Source organism: Cuculus canorus, chromosome 13 (assembly GCF_017976375.1).
Source record: "Cuculus canorus isolate bCucCan1 chromosome 13, bCucCan1.pri, whole genome shotgun sequence".
Taxonomy (NCBI): domain Eukaryota; kingdom Metazoa; phylum Chordata; class Aves; order Cuculiformes; family Cuculidae; genus Cuculus; species Cuculus canorus.
Window position 1 is genome coordinate 13,771,943 of NC_071413.1, and position 20,843 is coordinate 13,792,785.

Below are 20,843 nucleotides of genomic sequence, written 5' to 3' on the forward strand. Positions count from 1 at the left end.
TTCTTTCTTTGGAAAGATAGTTTTTAGGTTGGTTTTGTATAACTATTATTCTATTTACTTGGAAGTACGTACATTTTGTCTAGGCATGCTGTAATGCTAATGCATGCCTTGCGGAGGACTTGACAACGTTTTTGTATTTGGGAAGGACGAAAGCGCTTCCATTAAAAGACCCGTTGTCTTACAGGCTTTGCAGGCTTTTAGTTATTTAAAAATATTTAAATGCAGTATTGGGGGAAAAAAGTGTAGATAGTCATCAAATGTTTCATTTTAATTTAAAATACCTTTCCTATTTTTAACTCTAAGAACAGACATGAGGATTTCTGTTTCTTTTTTCCTAACAATTTTTGAACAAAGCCTTCGATTTTTTTTATAATGGCTTCCAGTTTTGCAAACATCAGATTACAATTTGGACTCTTGATTTGAATTTGCAAATGCTCCGTTATGTTTCGTAGTTCACAACTGATTTTTGATCCTTCCAAAAATACTTCGATGTTTGCTTTGAAACATGGGAAGAATTCACTTTGACATTGGTAGGTTTTGGCTAAAGGCCATGATGTGAAAATAATGGCTTAAACTTCCATGTTCATAATCTTGCTAATTTAGTTATTAGTTTTGAAGCTCTGGAACATTTTGTTACTGAGCCTTCAGCTGAAATGATCATGTTTACATTTTCCTGGACGTGAAACATCAGCCGGCTTAGCAAACTGCTTAGAAGAGATTCCCTGGCCAGTAGTGGTGTCATTTTGTTCATGAGCCTTTTTCTGTCCTGTTTGCCAAAGATATTGATATTATTTGTCCAGTAAACATATTTTTTCAGTAGTTCTGGAGAGAAATATATTTTCAATAACATTTTATGTTAAAGAACAATAAATGTGAACTTGAAGTAATAATAGTGTCTATGGGGATTTATTGTAATACATTTAAAAACTTCTTACTTTAACAAAAAACTTGCTTGTGGAGAGGAGAAAATGGGTCCCTTTATGTTCAGAGAGCCATAAATTAACAAAAAAGAAAGCTGCTATGTTTATTCCGAACTTGTCACTTGATTTTGTTTCTTCAAGTTCAGCAAGTCACCTAGGTGAAAATCATGCTGCTTTAAAACTCCTGCCTATACAAAATTTGATTGATGAGACTATAAAGAAGTATTTCATATATTTAAATAAAAAAATATTTTGATATCTGTGTGTAATTAATGTTCTTGCCACATACAAGATTTTTTTTTTTTGTAAATACACATAAAAGTTTATGTTTGTCCCTGAGTGATTTAAAAATAAGCATGAAAGCTTAAAAAAGTTAAGAGATTTCCGGTGAATAAATTGACCATTCTATCATTTCCATTTACAAAAAAAAAAAAAAAAATTATTACTTCAATTTTCTTTTTTTAAAAAAAAAATTCTGTAACTCCAGAAGTTTTTTATGAAGTTGACAATTACATAGGGGGAAAATTCTTGACAGGAGGTGGAAGTATTAAAACTTCAGTGTAGATGGAGATAGCGTGAAAGGAAATTTTCTTTTTTTGGGAAGAAAGTTATTTATGAAGTCAGATCTAACTCTAAAGAAGATTGAATTCCACTTGATAGCTCTCAAGCATCTCTCAAGTTGGTTTCTTGAATGTTAGAGGGAGCTTCAAGAGCCCAACGTGGCTTCTGAGCATCACGAGGGAATGTCCTGTAGTGTACGTTTATGGGGAAACAGTTCAGAGTGTGGTTGTCATTGTGTATTCCTACAGTGAAGCCATATCAATAGTTGTCCTACTTATTCATAAAATGGAGGAAGTGGAACCTGTTTGTAGTTTGAATATGGCATTTCAATTAAGTTGACAGTAAATACTAGAGTGTGTCAAAGGTTTGTAACCGGCAAGAGGAGTAATTAGCTGCTTGATTTTAGAGCAGTGCTCTTCCAAGTTCCTGTTTATGGCTTTCAAATGCTGGTGGTTATAAACTTGCTTAGAGTATTATTCTATTCAGTTCCATATCACTTTATGTTGGTGGTTTCTGCAGTTCACAAAGGCCGTCAATGCTTACTATACCTCTTACGAAGATCTCTGTAACTGAGTAGCATAAAAAACCTCCACATTTTTGAAGATTGTTGTTAAATCTTTCTAGAATTGTATTTTTACTTTTTTCCCCATTTTCTATGAGTATATTTGCTTTTTACGCCAGTGTCCCAGTGTCTTGTATTAGTATTTACTCCGTTAATTAATTTAGTATTGAGTTTGCATTTAATTCCTACTCTAGCGGATGAAGGTTTGTCACAAAGTCATTATAGGATGCATAACAGAAAGAGTAGAGGTGGTCATAAAGTTTTGGATGGAACGATTTTTCCTTAGAAGTTGTCGATTAGATGAATTAGTAATTTTCTGGGAGAAAACACTGATTCTGTGAGAAATTCAAACATAAATTAAGCATGTTGATTTTTGTTGAAACAGGTTTTTTTCTGCTAGGTCTTACCCCCTTCTTTGCCAGCTCTCTATTCCTGGTCTCTGGTGCTCCAGACGCCGAGGATCTACGGCAGCCCCTTAGCACGGGGAAGCCAGGGCTTCCTGAGCTTTATGGCTGGTACCAAACCATCCTCCCACAACTGCAGAATCCCCATGTTTTCACATTTTGAAGAGCAGGAGCCCTAGGAGTGAAGCAATCTTACTGAGTTATGACAGCAATTAGAGTGTTTAGAGATGCACATCTTGGGTTATACAGTTTTCTTTTGACTTCCGTTTGCATTTTTATATCCTTATTTGTCTGTTACCCACTTATTTGCTTAAGTAGTATTTATAAATATACTACTGTAATTGAAATAACTTAATTTTCTTGTTGGCTTGTTCAGTATGCCATAATGAAAATTTAATATTTGAAACTTTGATCAGTATTAATTGCAGTAGAAGCAGTTTTTAATATGCCAGAAAAGAAATTTGAGAGCCAACATAAAGATATTGGAACAAGCTGATGTTCTAATTAGTATCACTGTTTATGTTCTTGTTTCCAGTGTCAAACAGTTTCAAAGCAACTTCAAATGAGGTACATTTCTAACAACAAAGTACGATCGGCGTTTTGCTTAATGCTCATCTGAATTAGTATTTGCTTTCATCTACATTAAAATAAAATGCATTACATTACACTAGATTAAAAGTAGGTTATCAGGTTATAAGAACAGGCCCTCACAAAAATTTGGGCAGTTTAATTTAATGTGTGCACTGCATGAAAGTGCACGAGTGGTAGTCGTGGTGCATATGCAGAGCTGAACACATTATTCAATGTGTGTTTAATTAGACTGTCACACTATTCAGTACTAATTTACTTTTCGGAATTTACCATTGAATTGGAATTCCACATTTTGACTAATTCAGATCTTTAATAACACGTTAGCTTATAAACATCCTATCACATGAGAACATTAAGGTAAAAACTTGTTCAGGATGTTAATATAGTAAGTTAATAACCCATTTTTATTTCCTACTCTTTGTATAAATGTGAATTGCAATACAAATACTAGTGGAATAAGGGCGATTTCAAAAACTGTCTTTTATCCATGAAAATTTCCTAATGAATGGTTTTCCCTCAGGTCCTTGTAAGTTTTGTAGTAAGTTTTATTGCTTAGCAGAGCAGTAGTTAGTTCTAAAGACGTTCTTTGAGATAGACTTCCTTCAGTTACTAGCTTGAAGGAAGTGGAAAATAACGTAGTCACTGGAAATGTCCCATCTTTCTGGACTTCCAACAAACTGAGGTCGGATAAGTAGATCTCTGTAGATTCTGTACAGTATTTTATTTGTCTTCTTGCCATAAGACTTACTTGCTCTATAAATCTTTTCAAGTACTAAACAACTGGCTCTGTTCACTGAATATAGTTGCAGTAATAACTGCTCTTGAAGGAGCATTTATACTTTTTCATTTATAAAATACTTCTGTATTTTTTCACACTGTTAGAAACAATGTTAGAAACAATATCCTAACACTAAACCTAATGGCTGTTATTTCATTGCTACAGTAATTGCGAATAAAAATAATTAAGATTCATTACAGGTGAATGTTTCCTCACTAGATTAAAAAAAAAAAAAATCCTGGAACTACAGAAATTGTTGAGAATTGAAGTCAATCTGGATTTGTAGTTGATCAACACTCATCTTTAGATACTGCTTAATGGCTAAAAGTCATGGAGTAGATGTTTTTACAGAAAGGGAACAATTAAATCAAAAGTTTTTTAACTTCAGCGTTGCAATAGAACTATTGCTTGTTGAAAGAATAGAAATGATAGGTAGAAAAGTATTTATTAAAGAAGAAATGAATATGTGAGTAAAATGTGGAATTACTTTTTGAGATAATCACAACTTTTTAATATTCTAATTGCTCCTATAATAATAGATTTGAATCTTTGTTATCTAACGAGAGGTCATCACTTGAAATCAAACTACTGTGGGTTGCTTCTTATTTTCCCTTTAATTATGCTCTCACTGATTTGATCACATAAAGCCTCTCCTTCAAGAATGAAGGGATGGCAGAATATTTTTTCTTATTTAGTGCTTTTGTTCTTGATATCTTTGGATATGGCTTTTGAAATGTGAATTGATAAGAACAGTGTTGACAAATCTGCTTTTTGTGAATGTCAGTTCCTAGCAAAAGTTAAAGCATTAATACAGCTTAACTGGCCAATTATGCAATGGCTTTTCAGTAATAAGGCAGAAGAAATAACTCTGGTTAGACACACATTCTTGCCCACCAGCTGCTGAAAAGCAAAGCGTACTCTGCTTTTTTTTGACTTTTAGCATGTATCATATATAAACTGCTATGATAGCCCAAAGTAATAATGTACGTATTTCATTAATTGTTGAATACGTGCCTAAACTCTTTTAAATACTGGAAAATCAATCAATCTGTAAAAAAAAAATAAATATTTTTTTCTTTATCTGTGTACTAGAGGTCAGTTGGGTTTAATGGCAAAGTAGATGTTTACAGTCCTGCTTGTTTCTAGAGAAGTGTTGGTAGTGATTCTGCTGTCTAAGAAATCATAGTTGATTTAAAATTGCATTTAGGCTGTAGTTTGGCATTGCAATTTGACCTGAATAGAGAACATTGAGGTTTCACTGTCAAAAACCTCTCAAACACATATTGAAGATTTTGGTGCCAAATAGCAAAGAAACCTTTCAAGGCTGCTTTTACGTTCTGTGCTGTGGAACGATAACCAAACTAGATACAGGAAAACAAGTTTCATCTTGTTCTGAACCTAACCATGACCCAAACCTGATAAGATCAGGTCTTCTAGCTGGAACATTTCTGAAATTTGATCTTCTAGGCGTAGAAGCATAATATTATGGCCAATTTTCTGCAGCTACATTCTCTCTTACATGGCTCTACCTTAATTAGAGGTTTGATGAGGTACTGTTGTTATGTTGTGGTTAGCTTGTCACCTGGCTGCACTGTTTCATTTGGGATGCAAATGTAAAGGTTTCTTGCAGGCCAAATTCTATAAATCTTTAATGAACCGAATTCGAATTTGCAGAGTTTTATTATGTTTCCATTACAGACTGCTACGTTTGACCATTTCTTTGTGGTCTACTCCTAAATAAATACATGTCTTTAAGGTGCCGTGCATTTTCAAGATCCACATGATTTACTCTCAATACTTATAATTTAGATGCATCCAAATATTTTCCTATAAATGGAACTGTAATTATATCAATGAATATACGGCATTCAGTCATGCTAGAGGTGTTCCATACAGAATTCAATAACAAATTTTTGTGCGAAACTTGTCAGTGCTAGCTAGAGATATACTGCAAATGTTAAGGTGTTGGGTTTTTTCCTGCTCTCACTTTGAGAATAGCTTGCATTTAAAAGCGAGTCGCAGCTTGCTTCTATTTGTTACCAAAATAACATAGTAGGAGCAATCAGTTCCAATTGCTGCTGATAATTGAAGGTGAAATAATTGAGAATATAGAGAAAAGGAGACTTTGAGCTACATTTGAACTCTGTACTTAAGCAATAAAAAATTTATCAAACTGCAAAAAATAAGTCATTTTAACGAGCACATTCCAAAGGTGCTGGATTTATGAGGAGACCCCAGGAAACTTTGATTGAAATTGCTGTCTCTGATTGTAGTTCTATATTTTATTGGTGCCATATTGTGAACAGTGCTGCTGCCAAAGTGAATGGGAAAGCAGCATAACAGAGAGAGTTAACCCAGAAAGGTTACCTCTTTTATATAATATCCATGATGTATTGCATTAAAAATGCCTTGAAAGCCATTCTATTTGCAGTTTTCAGAAAACATTTTTCTTAAATTAAGTTACGATTTATCTGAACAGGGCAGAAAATATGAAAGCCTCTTGAAGACTTTAGTATTGATTTTTCTGAGTATTTGCTAGCTCTTGTTTTCTCATTTGTGTGCTCCTTGATAGAAGGGCCTAAAGCTGCTCCTGAGCCGAAGCTTCAGCTGGATGAGAACTGCAACAGTGGAGGAATGCAAGATGGGGACTGAGTCTACAGTAGCAGTTTTAACTAAGAACTTTAAATTAGCTTTTTGAAAGCTTTTGGCTTTCTTCTTCTCAAATTTAGGCAATGTTTCATTGACATAAAATTGACTACTCCCAACTAAATAAACACTAACCATGTCAGATGAATGACTTGAGTATTTCTTGAAGTATGAATTCAATCTCATTTCTGATGTGTACATAATAATTTGATTTATAGATCTTTAATTCAGTATTTTTATTGTAGAATTAAATGAAGATAAAAGTTTTAAAAGTTATTACATGAAAGCATTTGAAGTGGACAGTGAAACGGACATATGCAGTTACCAACTTATAAGCCATAATGAGACATCCTACATAGTTGATTATTTCTAACCATTCACTGCTGCACTGTGCCAACTGCTTATTAAAACTTCATCTTCCCTCTGTCAAAATACTCCGATACTTTATCCATAAAACTGTTATACCATAGCCCTCACATATCTTATTATAAATGCTGACTGTATCTTTTAATTTATACTGCAGCGAAGTAAGCTTATGAAAATAGTTCTGAGGGATTAAGCTCTAAATACTGTTTCTATGCAGTGGATTATTTTTTCCCCAAGCTCAACAAATTCATGTTGCTTAATGATAAGAGAAATGTTATGACAAATGCATTGAGGCTTCATTGGCTCTTGCACATGTTATCTAGCATGTTCGACTAATAATTCTGAGAAAAGAATGGCAGATATGATTCCAAGATTCACTCAACTTTGGTCTGTTTTATGCCCATTATTTCACCTTACTTCGCCTCAGATATGAGTTGGTGAAATTGCAAGTATGTAAACAAATGAAATGGTTCATAATATGCTTTGGCAGTTTGACTTGAATTCTTTCCTAAGTTACCTATTTTTGTAACAGTATTGAGCATTTTTCTTTTTTCTTTCTTGCTTACAGTTTTAGTAATGTAATTTAGTAATTACATGTATTTCAGAACTTCAGAAAAACTTGAGTCCATTACAACTTTGCCTTGATTTGCCTTTACTTGGTCATTAAGACAAAGTTCTCATTTTAGTAAAGTTGCTTGCAAAAAATTCTTGATCTCCTATAGCTTTTTTTTGTTACCTATTACATAGTTCTAAATTTGAAGATGTTGATTGTAGTGAGTGGACATTTATAGGAAGTTTAAGCCATTTGAGATTGTTACAATGTGAGATATCATTGTTAGACCAGATTTTGTTTTGTATGGTTCTCGCCTTGTCTGTCATCTTTGTGCTGTTTTTCCCTTTCTCTCTTTAAAGGTTCAACTGTGGAAGGAAGTAGTGAACAAAACCAGAAGGGACGAGACCCAGCTTTTTGGCATGTAGGCTTGAAGGTAGCGTGGGACATAGAGACACCTGGATTGGCAATACCACTTCACCAAGGAGACTTCTACTTAATGCTTGGTAATTTTCAAGGGCTATAAGTAGATCAACTTTCTGTTGAAAACAGAGAAAATGACACTTATTTTAATATAAATGATAATATCTTCCTTTCAGTTTGGAGTTCCCTTATTTAGAAAGACAGGAGACCTGGCTTGAGTATTTAATAAATTCCTCTTACCCTGCCCACATCCAGTGCTGATTCTTAATGCAGTTTTCCTGAGTAACTGTGAGCATCCGTGTCTATTATATTCAACCGTAAACGTTCCCGTTCTTGAGTTTGGCTTATAGAGTGGCTGAATATTTTGTAAGCTGTGACTGTAGCAGTCTTAAAGTTTTCTGGTACTTGGTTATGTGGTTCTTGAAGTTTCAGCCATTATGCAGATCTGTGGATGTTTTATTGGTCGCTAGTTTTAGGCATGATACTTCTCTGCTGCTGTACTTTTCCATGTATGTGTTCAAACATACTATTTCCTAGTAGTGGGATTATACTAAGATGATAATGAACAGAGCTGTCATACTCCAAGAGTGAGTCTCAATGTCTCAAGTGTAGAGGATTAAGAAAAAGAAAATTAAATTAAGTTAATTTGTTTTAGCAGCTGAGCTCATAAACTAAGGTTTTTCCATTGAAAGAAACAAGGTAAGAGCTGTTACTAAGGTTTGTAACACGAAATCTATTGCTCTCTCTTTTGGCTTGCATTTCAAGGTAGTTATCATTCTTGTTTAAACAAATTTAGGTATAAATCATGACTGAAAACATCAACAAGGCATCTGACATCATCGTGTTTGCCCGTTTAGTGACTTGGTTTGACAGATGTCATGTTGGAAGAGTGACAGCACTTGCAGTGCTCTCTGTTTATGTGTTTGTGACTTGGAAGGCAAACACCGTGGGACATCCCTAAAATGACCTGCCACACTGCCAACTTGTTGGGCCGAACAGTCTTTTCACTTCTGCCTTTCACTTTTATCTTCCAACAAACACAGTAACTGTTTCTTTACTGCAATCAAAAAACATTTACCGTTCCTTGTTCTTGGTTACCTTATTAAATCCTGTGCACTGCCATCAATGAAGTAACTTGTATAAAAGAATGGGACTGTCTGTGCTCTTAAGTATGTTCAGACGTGTACAGATCAAGTGTTAAGATGTGAGAACCTTCGGCACAGTGGTGTGGATGTGCCTCCCTTTTTGTGTTTGTGAAGATGTAGAATAGCAACCCAGAGTGAAAGAGACTTTTCTTATGTGAAAGTGAAGTTTAAGTGCCATCTAAATAGTTGTAGAAAGGCGATTATTGGTGCATTGTTTGCAGTAGCAGTTGTAGCATCAAGTGAGCTTGTCATTTAATTCTCCCTGACTGGAAAGCTTGTACATACAAAGCTTTGCTGGGCAACAGATTCAGAAGGTGAGTAATAAAAGAAGGGGGTCTAACGTCAGTATTTTTGTTGCAAAATACTGTAGATTGTAGTTGACTGAGTTACTGGCTCATAAGGAATGGGTTTTGTTCTTTTTTTGTTATTGCCAGATGGAATTTATAAACAGTAACTGAAGTATTATCAGGGATGCTATATAAAGGGTGGATCAGTTTATTTAAGCCATAACATCATGATCATGTTTAGATGGAAACAAAGGATATATTAAACACTCTTTTGAAGATGATGTGTAAATCACTTTCTTATTAATACTTTGTGAAGAGCTACAGATTTGAGCTCTGTAGGCCAGGTGTTTGGTAATCTCTGCATTTCCATAGCCCCTGTGTTTTATTTCTCAATTATTTTTTAAAAAAAAAATTATAATTTTATAGTCTGAGAGAATTTTCTCAAACCAACTCTTTTATTAGTTTTCTATGTACAACAGAACTGCATTTATCATTTTTGCATGAAGTAAAAGACAATATAAGTGTGCATATACAGTTTAGTGGATTTTATGTTCTTCAGATGTTTTTAAACTGACTTTTAAGAGGAGGCATCTTGAGGATGCCGTCTGAAAGATACAGTATGAAAACATTGTATAAAAAGTAACTTGACAGTAAAGAAGCCAATTTTAGCTTCATTTAACTTGTGCCTTTATACATGATATGTTCCACAACCTTATTTCCGTAGGTAGAGTCATCTTGTTGGCATTATTTTAAAAGCGGTGGCAGCAGTATGCAAGGCGTCTAGAAAATACAGTGTAAAGCTAAGAATAGTGCAGCTAGTAGTAGCTGTTGATGTACAGGGACTGATTGCTAGGACTGTGCACTGATTCTGACTACATTGACTCATCTAACTCTAGCAAAAAAATTAGGTCTTTCCTTCATTTGTTATAAAGCTGTAGTGCTTACTGCTCTATATGGATGTTGTAAAACGTTGAAATGTCAAATTCACTGTGTTGCTTATAATTATAAATCAGGTCCTATCCGTTCATGTGCCTTTAATACCCCGACTATTTCCTTGTACACACAGAAGTTAGATATGAAAACGCAGTAATTTGATATTTCTGATACTAACATGCAAGTACAGTAACTTATAAATCCTGATCAATGGGTATATCAAAGTAATAAAAAGATCAGCAGTGTTTGTTAGCATTTCTAGTAGACATTTAGTCATGTTTATGTTCCTGTCTTCATTGACTAAATAAAGGTTTTTTTGTTTTTCTGGGTAGAATTTTAGTCAAATGCAGTCTTAAAATAGAAATATACACCTGCATTCTCGGCAGTCCTCTTCAGATGAAATCATAAGCCATAATTTAAACGTATGTTGGTACTAAACATGCAGTGATAAAATCCATCTTTCAAGCAAGCTGTTACAATAATAGAGATGTGTTTTGTTTAAACAAACCCAAACAAAATCCGAAATTACTTTCAGTAAGATGGATTGTTTTTTAAAGCTTACTTTTCCTAGTATGAAGAAAAAAGATCTGCTGAATGACTGCAAATCTGCCGCCTAAGAACTCAAATCTGAATTTTATACCACTCATGAAACGGAAACACTTTATCTCAATTTAGAATAATATATTGGTCTGCAGAGGAAGTGCATACTGAACCCTGCTGTCTCAACCATACAGTCAAGGGGTGTCTAATATGAAACGTGTTGGGTGCATGCAATAAATCCAGAATGCGTGGAGGTGAGCAAAGGGCCCCATCTGCTCTCTCCTAGAGCATGTTTAACTAGGGTTGTCATGGTCTTGCTATTAAATTGGAATCTTTCCCCTAATCTTTGAGTTAGACATGACCAGATTTGCAAGCAGATTTACAATTTTCACTAATTTTCCTACCATGACTTCAAAACATACTTAACAAAAATACATTCTGGACTTTTTCAAAGGGAGATTTACTTTTCTGCAGCTGTTTCCCATAGATCAAACTCTTGCTTGAAGGTTAGGGTTTTAAAACAGCATGAAGATGAACTTGGAATCTTATAACCCTCTCCACTCCCAGCAAATTACAGTTCAAGAAGCATCAAATAATTATTTTCATAACCAACCAGAAGTAGGGTGCACACATTGCAGAGGTTGGCTTGTGGTTAAAGATAAGTACTTAATGGAAGCACTTCCACATGTATGTAGTGGCTCATTAAACTATTTCTAGATATTTAATCTGCGTCTATTTCCACAAACTAACTTGAACCCTCTTTGCTCTCTAGCATCTTGAATGTGTTGAAGTTTAACCTTTTTTTTTTTTCCTTGAGTCCACATTTAATCCAAATGCTGTATTCCTTGGTTATTAAGACTTAGGGCCCCAGAAATGTATTCGTTGTTACCAAACTTTGATCATAAACTTTGGCAAATCCTAGACTTCTTTTTTCTTTTTTTTTTAAATCGGCCTTTTAATTCATTCTGTGTTTTGTTTGTCCACACTCTTCTTGTTTTAAAACTAAAAATATTTCTTAATTGGGGACAGATCATCTCTTTAGCATTCCATTATGGAAGTAATATTCTGTTGACCCATAGGTTCTTGGGGAAGGAGTCCTATCTTCCTGGTGTTTTATGTTGACATACCTACAGGAAGATTAGTGTGGTTAATGCTCTCCTGTTGAAGCATTGTGTGCAGTTGGATACATACAGAATTGGAGATGTTGGAAAAGCATTTTAGTGCTTTTACTGGACTGTAATATAGTTAATACGTAATTCTTTGTTTATGGTAGTTTAGGAAATTATTAGCTCAAGTTCTTTTCACTTTTGTAGGTGTTTGTGGTGTTTAGAATATCAAAGCTTTTGCTAGTGCTTTTGAACCCCACTGTATCTTTTATCTGCTTCATGGATAGATGACAAAAAGACAACTGTCTAAAAAGTCCAGGAATAGAACTTGCAAGAAGATAGAAAATACTATATAAACCCATGGTGCTAAATCTGAAACCATTTTCCATTGTGGTTTGTGTTTTCCTGGGAAGCGCTTTATCTAGAAGTAATAAGTTTAGGCCTTTAGTCCCAATTCCTTTTAGTAAGGACTGGCCAAGAATTGATTTCCTGTCTTTCTGCCTTTATTTGTTATGTCTTAATAGCCTGTGGTGACATGGGCATACAGCATTGTTTCTCCTGGACTGCTTTGGCTCCACACCTCACTGGCACCCGGATAATTAGTTCAGTAGTAGAATTAGTTAAGTGTGTGTGTGTTAGTTAAGTTTATGTGCGTACACATCTCCATTAGTCCCTTCTTTTGAAAAAGGCTGTACAAGCGCAGGGCTTTCAGTGTTTCTGCTGTTGGCACCCAGGTACTTCAGCCGTCTAGAAGAAAGCTTGCAGTGAGGTGGGGGCAGAGCAGGAACAGGGACTACGAAGGGTAGGGTCAGAGAGAAAAGAGAGAAACTGGTAGTAGTTTCAAGCAGTGGAGAGGACCATGCTGAGATTCTGTGCTGGGAGGGTTGTATTTGAGAGAAGAACAGGATGGCTGAAGTCTGTGCAGAGGAGGGATAGAAAGGTCTATGACATGAACTTGCTCCCACAATTTGGTATAGAACATACAGCATCCACGTTCCAAAATGTATCTGCTTTCTCTAAATAGCAGGAAAATCACTGAGAAGCTTGTCTGATAAGGGGGTCCACATAGAGAATAATAGTCTGCATCTGATAGTAGGATAGGCTGGTGAGGCGTTAAATAGTAGCATTGGTTTCAGGAGCTGTCAGCCCACATCTTTGACAGAATTTCTGTGTGAACTTTGGCGAGTCCTTTAAGCTCTCCTTCCCCTTAGGTTTTTCTTCATCTGTAACCAACTTTACAGAGGCCATGTGTAGGTAAATGTACTAAAATATTGGTTCTGTGTTCTTTGGGGATTTGTTTTGTTGGTTTTTTTTCTTCTTTTTTTCCTGCAGGTGTTGAGTGGGGAATCTGTAGTAAATAAAAGCTCCGTTTTCTAACTGTGCTACACAAGGTGTGTTATCTGAAATTCCTGTAGCTGGAGATTGTGTCTATAGTGATTGTATGCATTTGCAACTAATCACATCATAGCTAAACTTTCATATGACTTCTTGGCACTTCATCTGTAAATTCAAAATCTCATCTCCAAATTAGTTAAACAGCCTTCAAGTTGATAACTTTGTTTTCCAAGGTGGCTTTGACCACCTGTACACAATCATACATGTGATTAATTTCTTTTAATAAATCTTGCCTCAGCTATAGTAGCCTTATAATGGGATCTGGCCGGAAGGTGGCAGATGATTCATTGGCAAGTGGCAAGCAGAAAATAGAGAACAAGGATAAAACAATCCATTTTAAAGAAATATGGATTTTTACCCTATACATGTGCAGGAAATAGTCTCCTTGTTTCTCAGGTGCTCCATCTTAGACAGAAAAATGAAATTTTCCAGCATTTAAACACCAAGTGTCTGTTCCCAAGTTGTGTTCCTTTGAATGCAAACAAGCCCTTTACGATATTGTCAGTACCTTGGGGAAACTGATGTAGGCGTTATACTGCCCGAAGTGCAAGTAATAGTCTGTGTTGGCACAGTAACTGGTGGCACGGTAGTATTCTCTTAATACCGGTAAATATAGCTTCAATGTGTGTGATGAGGCTTGGATTGAGAAAATTCTCTTTGGTCAGGATAGTATTGTAGCATATGTTGGACACATTAATTTTTCTTGACTGTTTTCTAGAATAAAGGTTTTAAATGTGGATAATTTATAGTGTTTTAAAATTTATAAACAAGTAAAAAGCCTGATCAGACTTCAGACAAACAGTCTGTGCAATTGATGGCATTTTTTTTTGAGATGTGGGAAAGCTTTTGGAGAGGAACAGTCATGTGAATGGAAAATTGTAGTCCAATTCTCGTAACTTCTCTCTTACTAGGAGGTTAGTTAATTGGCACATGTGTCTTGTAAGCATCCTTACGGAAGGTAAGACTGTTTTAAGAAGAAGAAGGGACTGTGTGACATTTCTTGAAACTGTGCTAAAGGCATTGCTAAGGCAGTGTTAATGGTGATTTAAAATAAAAGTCACTTCTCATGTGCGTTACACAGTTCATACGAGCTTTGTGGTGTTTTGATGTTGTAGGAGATATTGCGATTAGATATCTCTGCCATAGTTGTCCTGAATTGGTGGCGAGATAAGGGCCTGCTGTTTCATGGCAGAAAAGACACCACATTGGCTCTTAATTCACCACCAGTTGAGGAGAACTTTCTGACTAACTTATCTACATGCGATTTTCCAAAGCAGGAATGATGCATATAATCCAACTTCTATATGCATGTATTCTATGTGATGCATAAAAGTGGAGAGTGTGTATTTTGATTTTCCAAACCTCTGTGATCAGTGTGTAGTCATATATAACCAACACGAACTCTGTATGTATTGTATTTTACCTAAAACCATGAGAGTGCTATGGTATTTTTGACATGAGTGTCCAAGGAATGTAACAGTTTTGATTTGGCTCTAAAACCAAAAAGGTAACTTGGATGTAGTGTTCTGCATCTGAATAAAAGCTTTTGCTGCCAAATGAACGATGGCCAGTTTAACGGAGTGCTTTTTCTTTTCAATTAGTATATTTTTAGAAGGAAAAGAAAAGCAGATCTTCAGTGTACGCTTTTAAGACCTTGAGTGTATTTTTCAAATATCCTTTGAGGCATGCAATCCATGAAGCTTCAACTATTTTTATGCAATTACAGTTTTAGATGAATTATAAACTCTTAAATTACAGGCTTCTTTCTAAGAGTCATAAAGGATTAAAGACAGTTGGAAGCAATTTCAAGGGGGAGCTCTACAATGAAAGGTTTGCCAGGGGTTTGAATAAAGGTGAAAATAAAAATGTAATTGTTTTAATCCTGTGTTTACTACATAAAACACACCACATTGGGCACTGAATGGGGTGGTGGAAGTGTTTGTTTGTTTTCTTTTGCGGTTTTTCTTCAAAGTGGTTGTGGTGTTTAAATATTGCAATATCTAGAGATAATATTGTTCTTTGGCCATTGCAAGCCTTGGCTCTATGCACTTTAACCCTTGTATGTTTATGTAGGAAATTGCTTTTTATTATGTTCTTTTGGGATTTTTCTGATCATTTTTTCAAGCTCTTCAACGTCACCTGTCTGCAAACTTCATACAAATAGAAAATAAGCCTTCCATCAAACTTTCTCAATAGGAATTCAGTCTTGTCTGCCTATTCCTTACATAAATTGGTATTCTTATTTTTATTTTTATCAATTTTTTAATGCTACCTGCTTTCCTGGGTATGAACTTTGTTATTAGTTGCTTATACAATTCATAAAAAGACCCTATTCTTACAACAGTGGATAAATTTAGTCATTTTTCTCTGTTCTTATTCATTAGACTCTTATAATTTTTAAAGTTTCAGACTCATTGCAAGGTAAAATAAAAGTTATTAAACCTCACACACCATGTTCTTTTCAGCCTCATAGTCTGTCATTACACTCAGAAAAGAATTTTCAAAAATTAGTAGGAAATAAAGATATTGTGTTTCAGGTGTGCAGGTATTGGTCTCTTAAAGATAAGTTATGTTTGTGATGGAATTGTCTAATTGATGGATAATTTCTCATCATGCTATGTTAAGATGACTGAAGCTAAATTCCATGAAAGAATAGGTAATATTGAAAACACTGATTCTAAGCTAATGATCATCTCGTAGGTCTCTACTGTTCTCATCTAATTTTTTTCTGTGACTTTTTAATTTTTGTGTGGTGACACTTCAGGTTATCTGGTTTTTTTTCAGTCTCTACTAACTTACAAAACTATAATCCAGGAGTGAATTTGCAGAGGTTTTGGATTTTCCTGAATGTCTTGTTAAGGGTGAGAGGGCAGCATAATTTTAACACCAAAACCGTTTGAATTGAAAGCCCTTCATGAATTGTTTTCATCATAACAGTCAGTGTTGTTACTAGATTTATTCTGAACTTGCCCAGAGGAATATGCTCCCTCTGAAATTTGTCGGAATTCAAGCATGCTTCAGTTATGATAATTCTGAAACTCTTATGGTGCCCAAGTAGATTCCATCTGTAGAGGTTAGTGGGGTGATTTGTTTGCCAGTTTGTGAAGTCAAATCCATGACAGCCCTCTGGCAGGTTACAAAGGAGTCACAAATGAAATGCTTTGGAGACAAGTCGTGAGTAGATTGTGCTTTCTGGGTTCCCAGTTTCTTGGCTCGGAGCTGAAGGGAGAACTTCTGATAAGTTTTAGATAAAAAGATGAAATAATGTATCCTTGTCTTTTTCCTTTCTCTACCTTTGTTTCTGTTTTTCAATAAATATCAATACTGTTTAGTGATTTTTGAGAAAAGTGATTGTAATTTCTGAGTAGTCTGTTGTTTATAGTGTTCCTCAACTTTGAAAGCATTAATTTGTTTAGTTGAACTTTTCCTATAACAGGTGAGAAAATGCCACTTCTAAACTGTATAAACTAGGTGAAAACTAATATCGATAGAGATCTTTAGTATGAGGACAGTGAATAGTTATCCTCTGCTAGATATTAGACCTCTATGAAGGTCTGAATTTTCTTTAAATGCTTATTATAGTGTCTTTAATTCATATTCAGCCAGAATAAGTTTTAAGTAATTTTTTTCCCCTGTACTTAAGGTTTCCTAATCTGTCCCTAGATGATCTGAATTTGACACATCAGCATTGTGTTCTCGCTGGTTATTCACCTCGATTCAGCTCAACTCACAGAGTGGCAGAGGTAAGTATCAAAAATGGTTTGCTGTTTGATCACTCATAAAAATATAATAATATTCTGGTACATCTAGCATCGTGTTGTCTTATTCAGAACTGTGGTTCACAGTTATGATTATGACTCAGTCTGTTTTCTTGAATAACTGCTATTTGTTTATTTTTGGATTGAGGTACACTTATTTTTGTCTTGATAGTTTGCCTAAATTCACAGTTAGGCATATAAGATATGGAATAAGAATGTGCTATACCCCACTTCATGGAAGAAGAAACGTGGAAACAACTGTATTTTTACCTGAAGTGTTTTGAAACTCTTCCTGTCTTCGTATCCTGATCCTAGTTGAAAGGAAATATTAATGATGGAAATACTAAAAAAACATACGTCAGTAGTGTCCACTGCCAAAAATGGCCTTTAGGAGATCAGAGCGACTAAGAGCAGTCATGAGTATGATTTAAATTGGGATCCCTCTGTGTATCTGAGGAGTAAAGAAGCACAAAAGAGATATAGAGTCGTTATGAGATAACAAGGCTTCACCCTGATATTCTCAATCACTAACAAATTTTTTTGTCACTAGACCTCTCCTGCCTGCCTCTACCATCCCATTCCATGGACTTATCAGTAGTTTTGTTTATGTATTATTCTAATGCGAAAAAGTAGAGAAAAATAAAAATATAGACTGTATTTTAAAAAGATATTTTAAAAAAATTGCAATTACCACTTTCTTCGTTCATCAAGGCAAAATATACCACTGTTGAAGCAAGAGATGCATGTATCCATATACTTCTTTTTTTTCTCCATTACTCTTCCTAGCCTCTATGGGAATGGAGATGAAGTCGTAGCACAAAACGTGGGCTTATGCATGCGTAGAAGTTGTATTATTAAAAACAAAGAGTGCCTTTATTTCCCGATCAAATAGACATTCTGCTTGCTTGAACTGGGCTTTGACATGAAGCACACTGTACATTTTAAAACAGATAGTTCTAATTTTTCCTCTTTCATTTTAAGAGTGCTCTGACCTACTGCTCCTGTCTGTGTTACTTTTGCAGGAAAACACATGCTTATTTTCACAGTGTGAAAAGCTTGTCTATTAAGTGATTACGCTTTGTTTTTTAAACTGTTGTGACTTCAAGTTGTATAGTATGGAAATTTTGTTTACAAAGCTGATGAGATGAAGGGATTCTTATTCAAAGTTGTTCTTGGAAATCTAACTGGAGGTGCAGATATTTAATTGAGAATAATTAAAAGACATAGATGTCTCCTTTCTTTTGCTTCAAAGGATTTTTACGTATTTCCTTCTAATTTTGAAGCAAATTTAATGAAAACATAGTAAAAGGAGTGAAGTACAAGTTTGTTTTGTTCTTATTATCTGTATCTTGTAAGCATACAGCTCTCTCAGACTGGATATGGAGCTCAATGTTACTGGGAGCCCATACAACTAGTAAGTACAGCCAACACTGAAATACTGTCAAAAAACGGTCAGGAAGCTGTAGGAAGTATGGCCATGTTTTTGAATGCTGTATTTGTAAAGTAAATATAGAAGGAATTATTTTCTTTCTCCTTTTAATCTGCGCTGTACTGCTTGGCTAGATGTCAGGTGAATTGAAGCTTTGCATGATTTATGGTATTAATAGCTATACAGACAATTTGAGGGGCATTATGCTTTTGCTTAAAAGATCATGAAGTAAAGTTACAGAAATACATCCCTTCTGCTCCTCTGCTTTGATTATTTCAGGAGCAAATAGCTCAGTATATTTGAGAAATACGTACGTTTTGAAGTGGCTGTATATACATTTTTTTACTGTGTATTTATAGTGTTCAAGAGGAACCTTGGAATACATACTAGGACAATGTGAACTGGCACTCCAGAATTTACAGACTGATTCTGATTCGATGGTTTTGTCTTTGAAGTCGCTGGAAACTGCAGTTATAAAGCAAGTAGAAGAAATACATAATGAGGTGAGATGATCTGCATTGAAAATAGTTCAGCCAGGTTCCGAGAGGTGCAGTCTGCTCATGGAATTGATGGCAATGAAGTGTGCTCAGCTGCTTACAAGGCATTGCTCTGTTTAAATTCAAAATGTGTTTTTTACGGCTTTTTTTTTTTTTACTTGGATACAGTAATTGGGATTAACTTGGATGGATATTTTCATTCCCATGAAGTTTTAATTTTTCCTTCTTATGATCCCTCTGCTGGTAGAGTAAAAGAGTAGTTTCAGTAATATTACAGGAAATCTGAAAGTGTGGTGGATAAACCGAACTACTGTAGTGCTTCTCTAACAAAAAGGGAGAGAGGGAAAAAAAAATACAGGGAAAGAGCCAGTAATATTTTTCAGTTGTTCATCAGATATTGAACCAGGTTTTCACTGAATGCCAAGTGTGACAAAATTGTCAGTATGTGCTTCCCAGTATACTCTGAAGAAAATACAGTGAAAATAATTGTGAGGGACATCTTTAAGCAGGTTATTCTGTGCTACAAAATATGCAAGTGTAACAATGCACTTTCACAGGATGCTGCTGAAGCTGGCAGTATTTTCTTGTTTGAAGTACAGATCTGGCGTCGTAACAAACACATTGATTTGACAAATATAGTGAAAATATCAGACAGTATTTTGGGAAACTGCAGAAACAGGTAATTATTTTGTGGTATAAAAGCAGGATATATCATAAGATGTGTTATTTGCCGTATTTTCTTAGTGGGTAGAGTCAGGAATGTGACACAATGGGCTGGTTTCCTTACAAGAGTAGTGTTTCTGAAGGTGGTTAATCTAATACTTATTTCCTTTTTATAAAGTTACAGAAAATGTAGTTAAAGCTTTGCATTCACGCTTTAAAATGACAAATTGTTTAGCTGCTCTGGAAAGCTGCTCTTCTACCTGAAACAAAGCTTTCAGCTATTCTGAACTGTAAAGCACTGGTTATCATCTCTCCTTAAGAACAGCTATTGCAACCATTTAATACAAACTTCTTGCTTAAATATCAGTGTTTTTTTACCACAGTCCTGTATTCAGGCATTTTGAAGGAGCTGTGCTGTATTTCTACTAAGTATGATCACTGCTGGGAGCCATGTAATACACAGGGAATTTTCACCTGAATTAGCACTTGTGTGAACTGTTTAAATAGCTATCTACTTAGGAATATATTCCTGTGTATTGTTACTAAAACGTCATAGAACATATTTTTATCTGTATTGTGTTTACAGTTGGTAGAATTGAGTGAAGTGATTGCAAAAGATTTGCACCTTTTTTCTTTTAGCAAAACAGCTTCTAGAGCAATTTAAAGAAGTCTGATGCATGCAGGGTTTTACAAAACATTAATCAGACTCAGTCCATAAAACTATACGCATATGTGGTTTGCACAGCTAGGGCCACATGTGCAGCTGGTGTAAATTTGCACGGGTTCTTTAACATCAAAGACATGTTCCGTTTACATCAGGTGAGAGAGTAGCCCCTGGTGTTTGCAGTCACCTGAATAATTTTGCTGTGTGACATACAGGGATGTTTCCTGTTACGCATATGGGATATACTGTAACAGAAATCATGTTTAACTGGTACATATTGCGCACGTGGACTCAAGACACACTGGATCTATATTTCATTTCCAAAGAGAATAACCATTCACCTCCGTTGTTGTTGACGTTGTGGTTTTTTAATACTTTTTTATCCCAAGGTCAGCTCTTCACTTGAAGGATAAGTTCTGTATATTTAAGTACAATTTAGATTTCACTTCTTTGCTGCACAAGTAGACAAAACTACTAGTGGTTTGTCACTGGTAAATGTATGTTTCTTTATCAAACATCACTGAAGTGAAAATAAACAGATTTGTGAGGCTAATGCAACTTTTTTTTTGCATATACAACCTTCCTACTTTCTTTTACTCACTTGTTTTTTTTCATACACTAATGC

At 35.1% G+C, this 20,843-nt stretch overlaps 1 protein-coding gene across 9 annotated transcripts in view; it reads left to right on the top strand.

The window, feature by feature from the left end:
- The window catches only part of FTO (FTO alpha-ketoglutarate dependent dioxygenase), a 240,029-nt gene that overhangs the window by 46,061 nt on the left and 173,125 nt on the right, over positions 1-20,843 (top strand). For all 9 annotated transcript variants that reach the window (XM_054078942.1, XM_054078937.1, XM_054078941.1 and 6 more), the window contains 3 exons: positions 7,741-7,884; positions 16,871-16,950; positions 18,754-18,897. In XM_054078942.1, the coding sequence (XP_053934917.1) occupies positions 7,741-7,884; positions 16,871-16,950; positions 18,754-18,897 (368 nt within the window). The remainder of the gene's footprint in view (positions 1-7,740; positions 7,885-16,870; positions 16,951-18,753; positions 18,898-20,843) is intronic.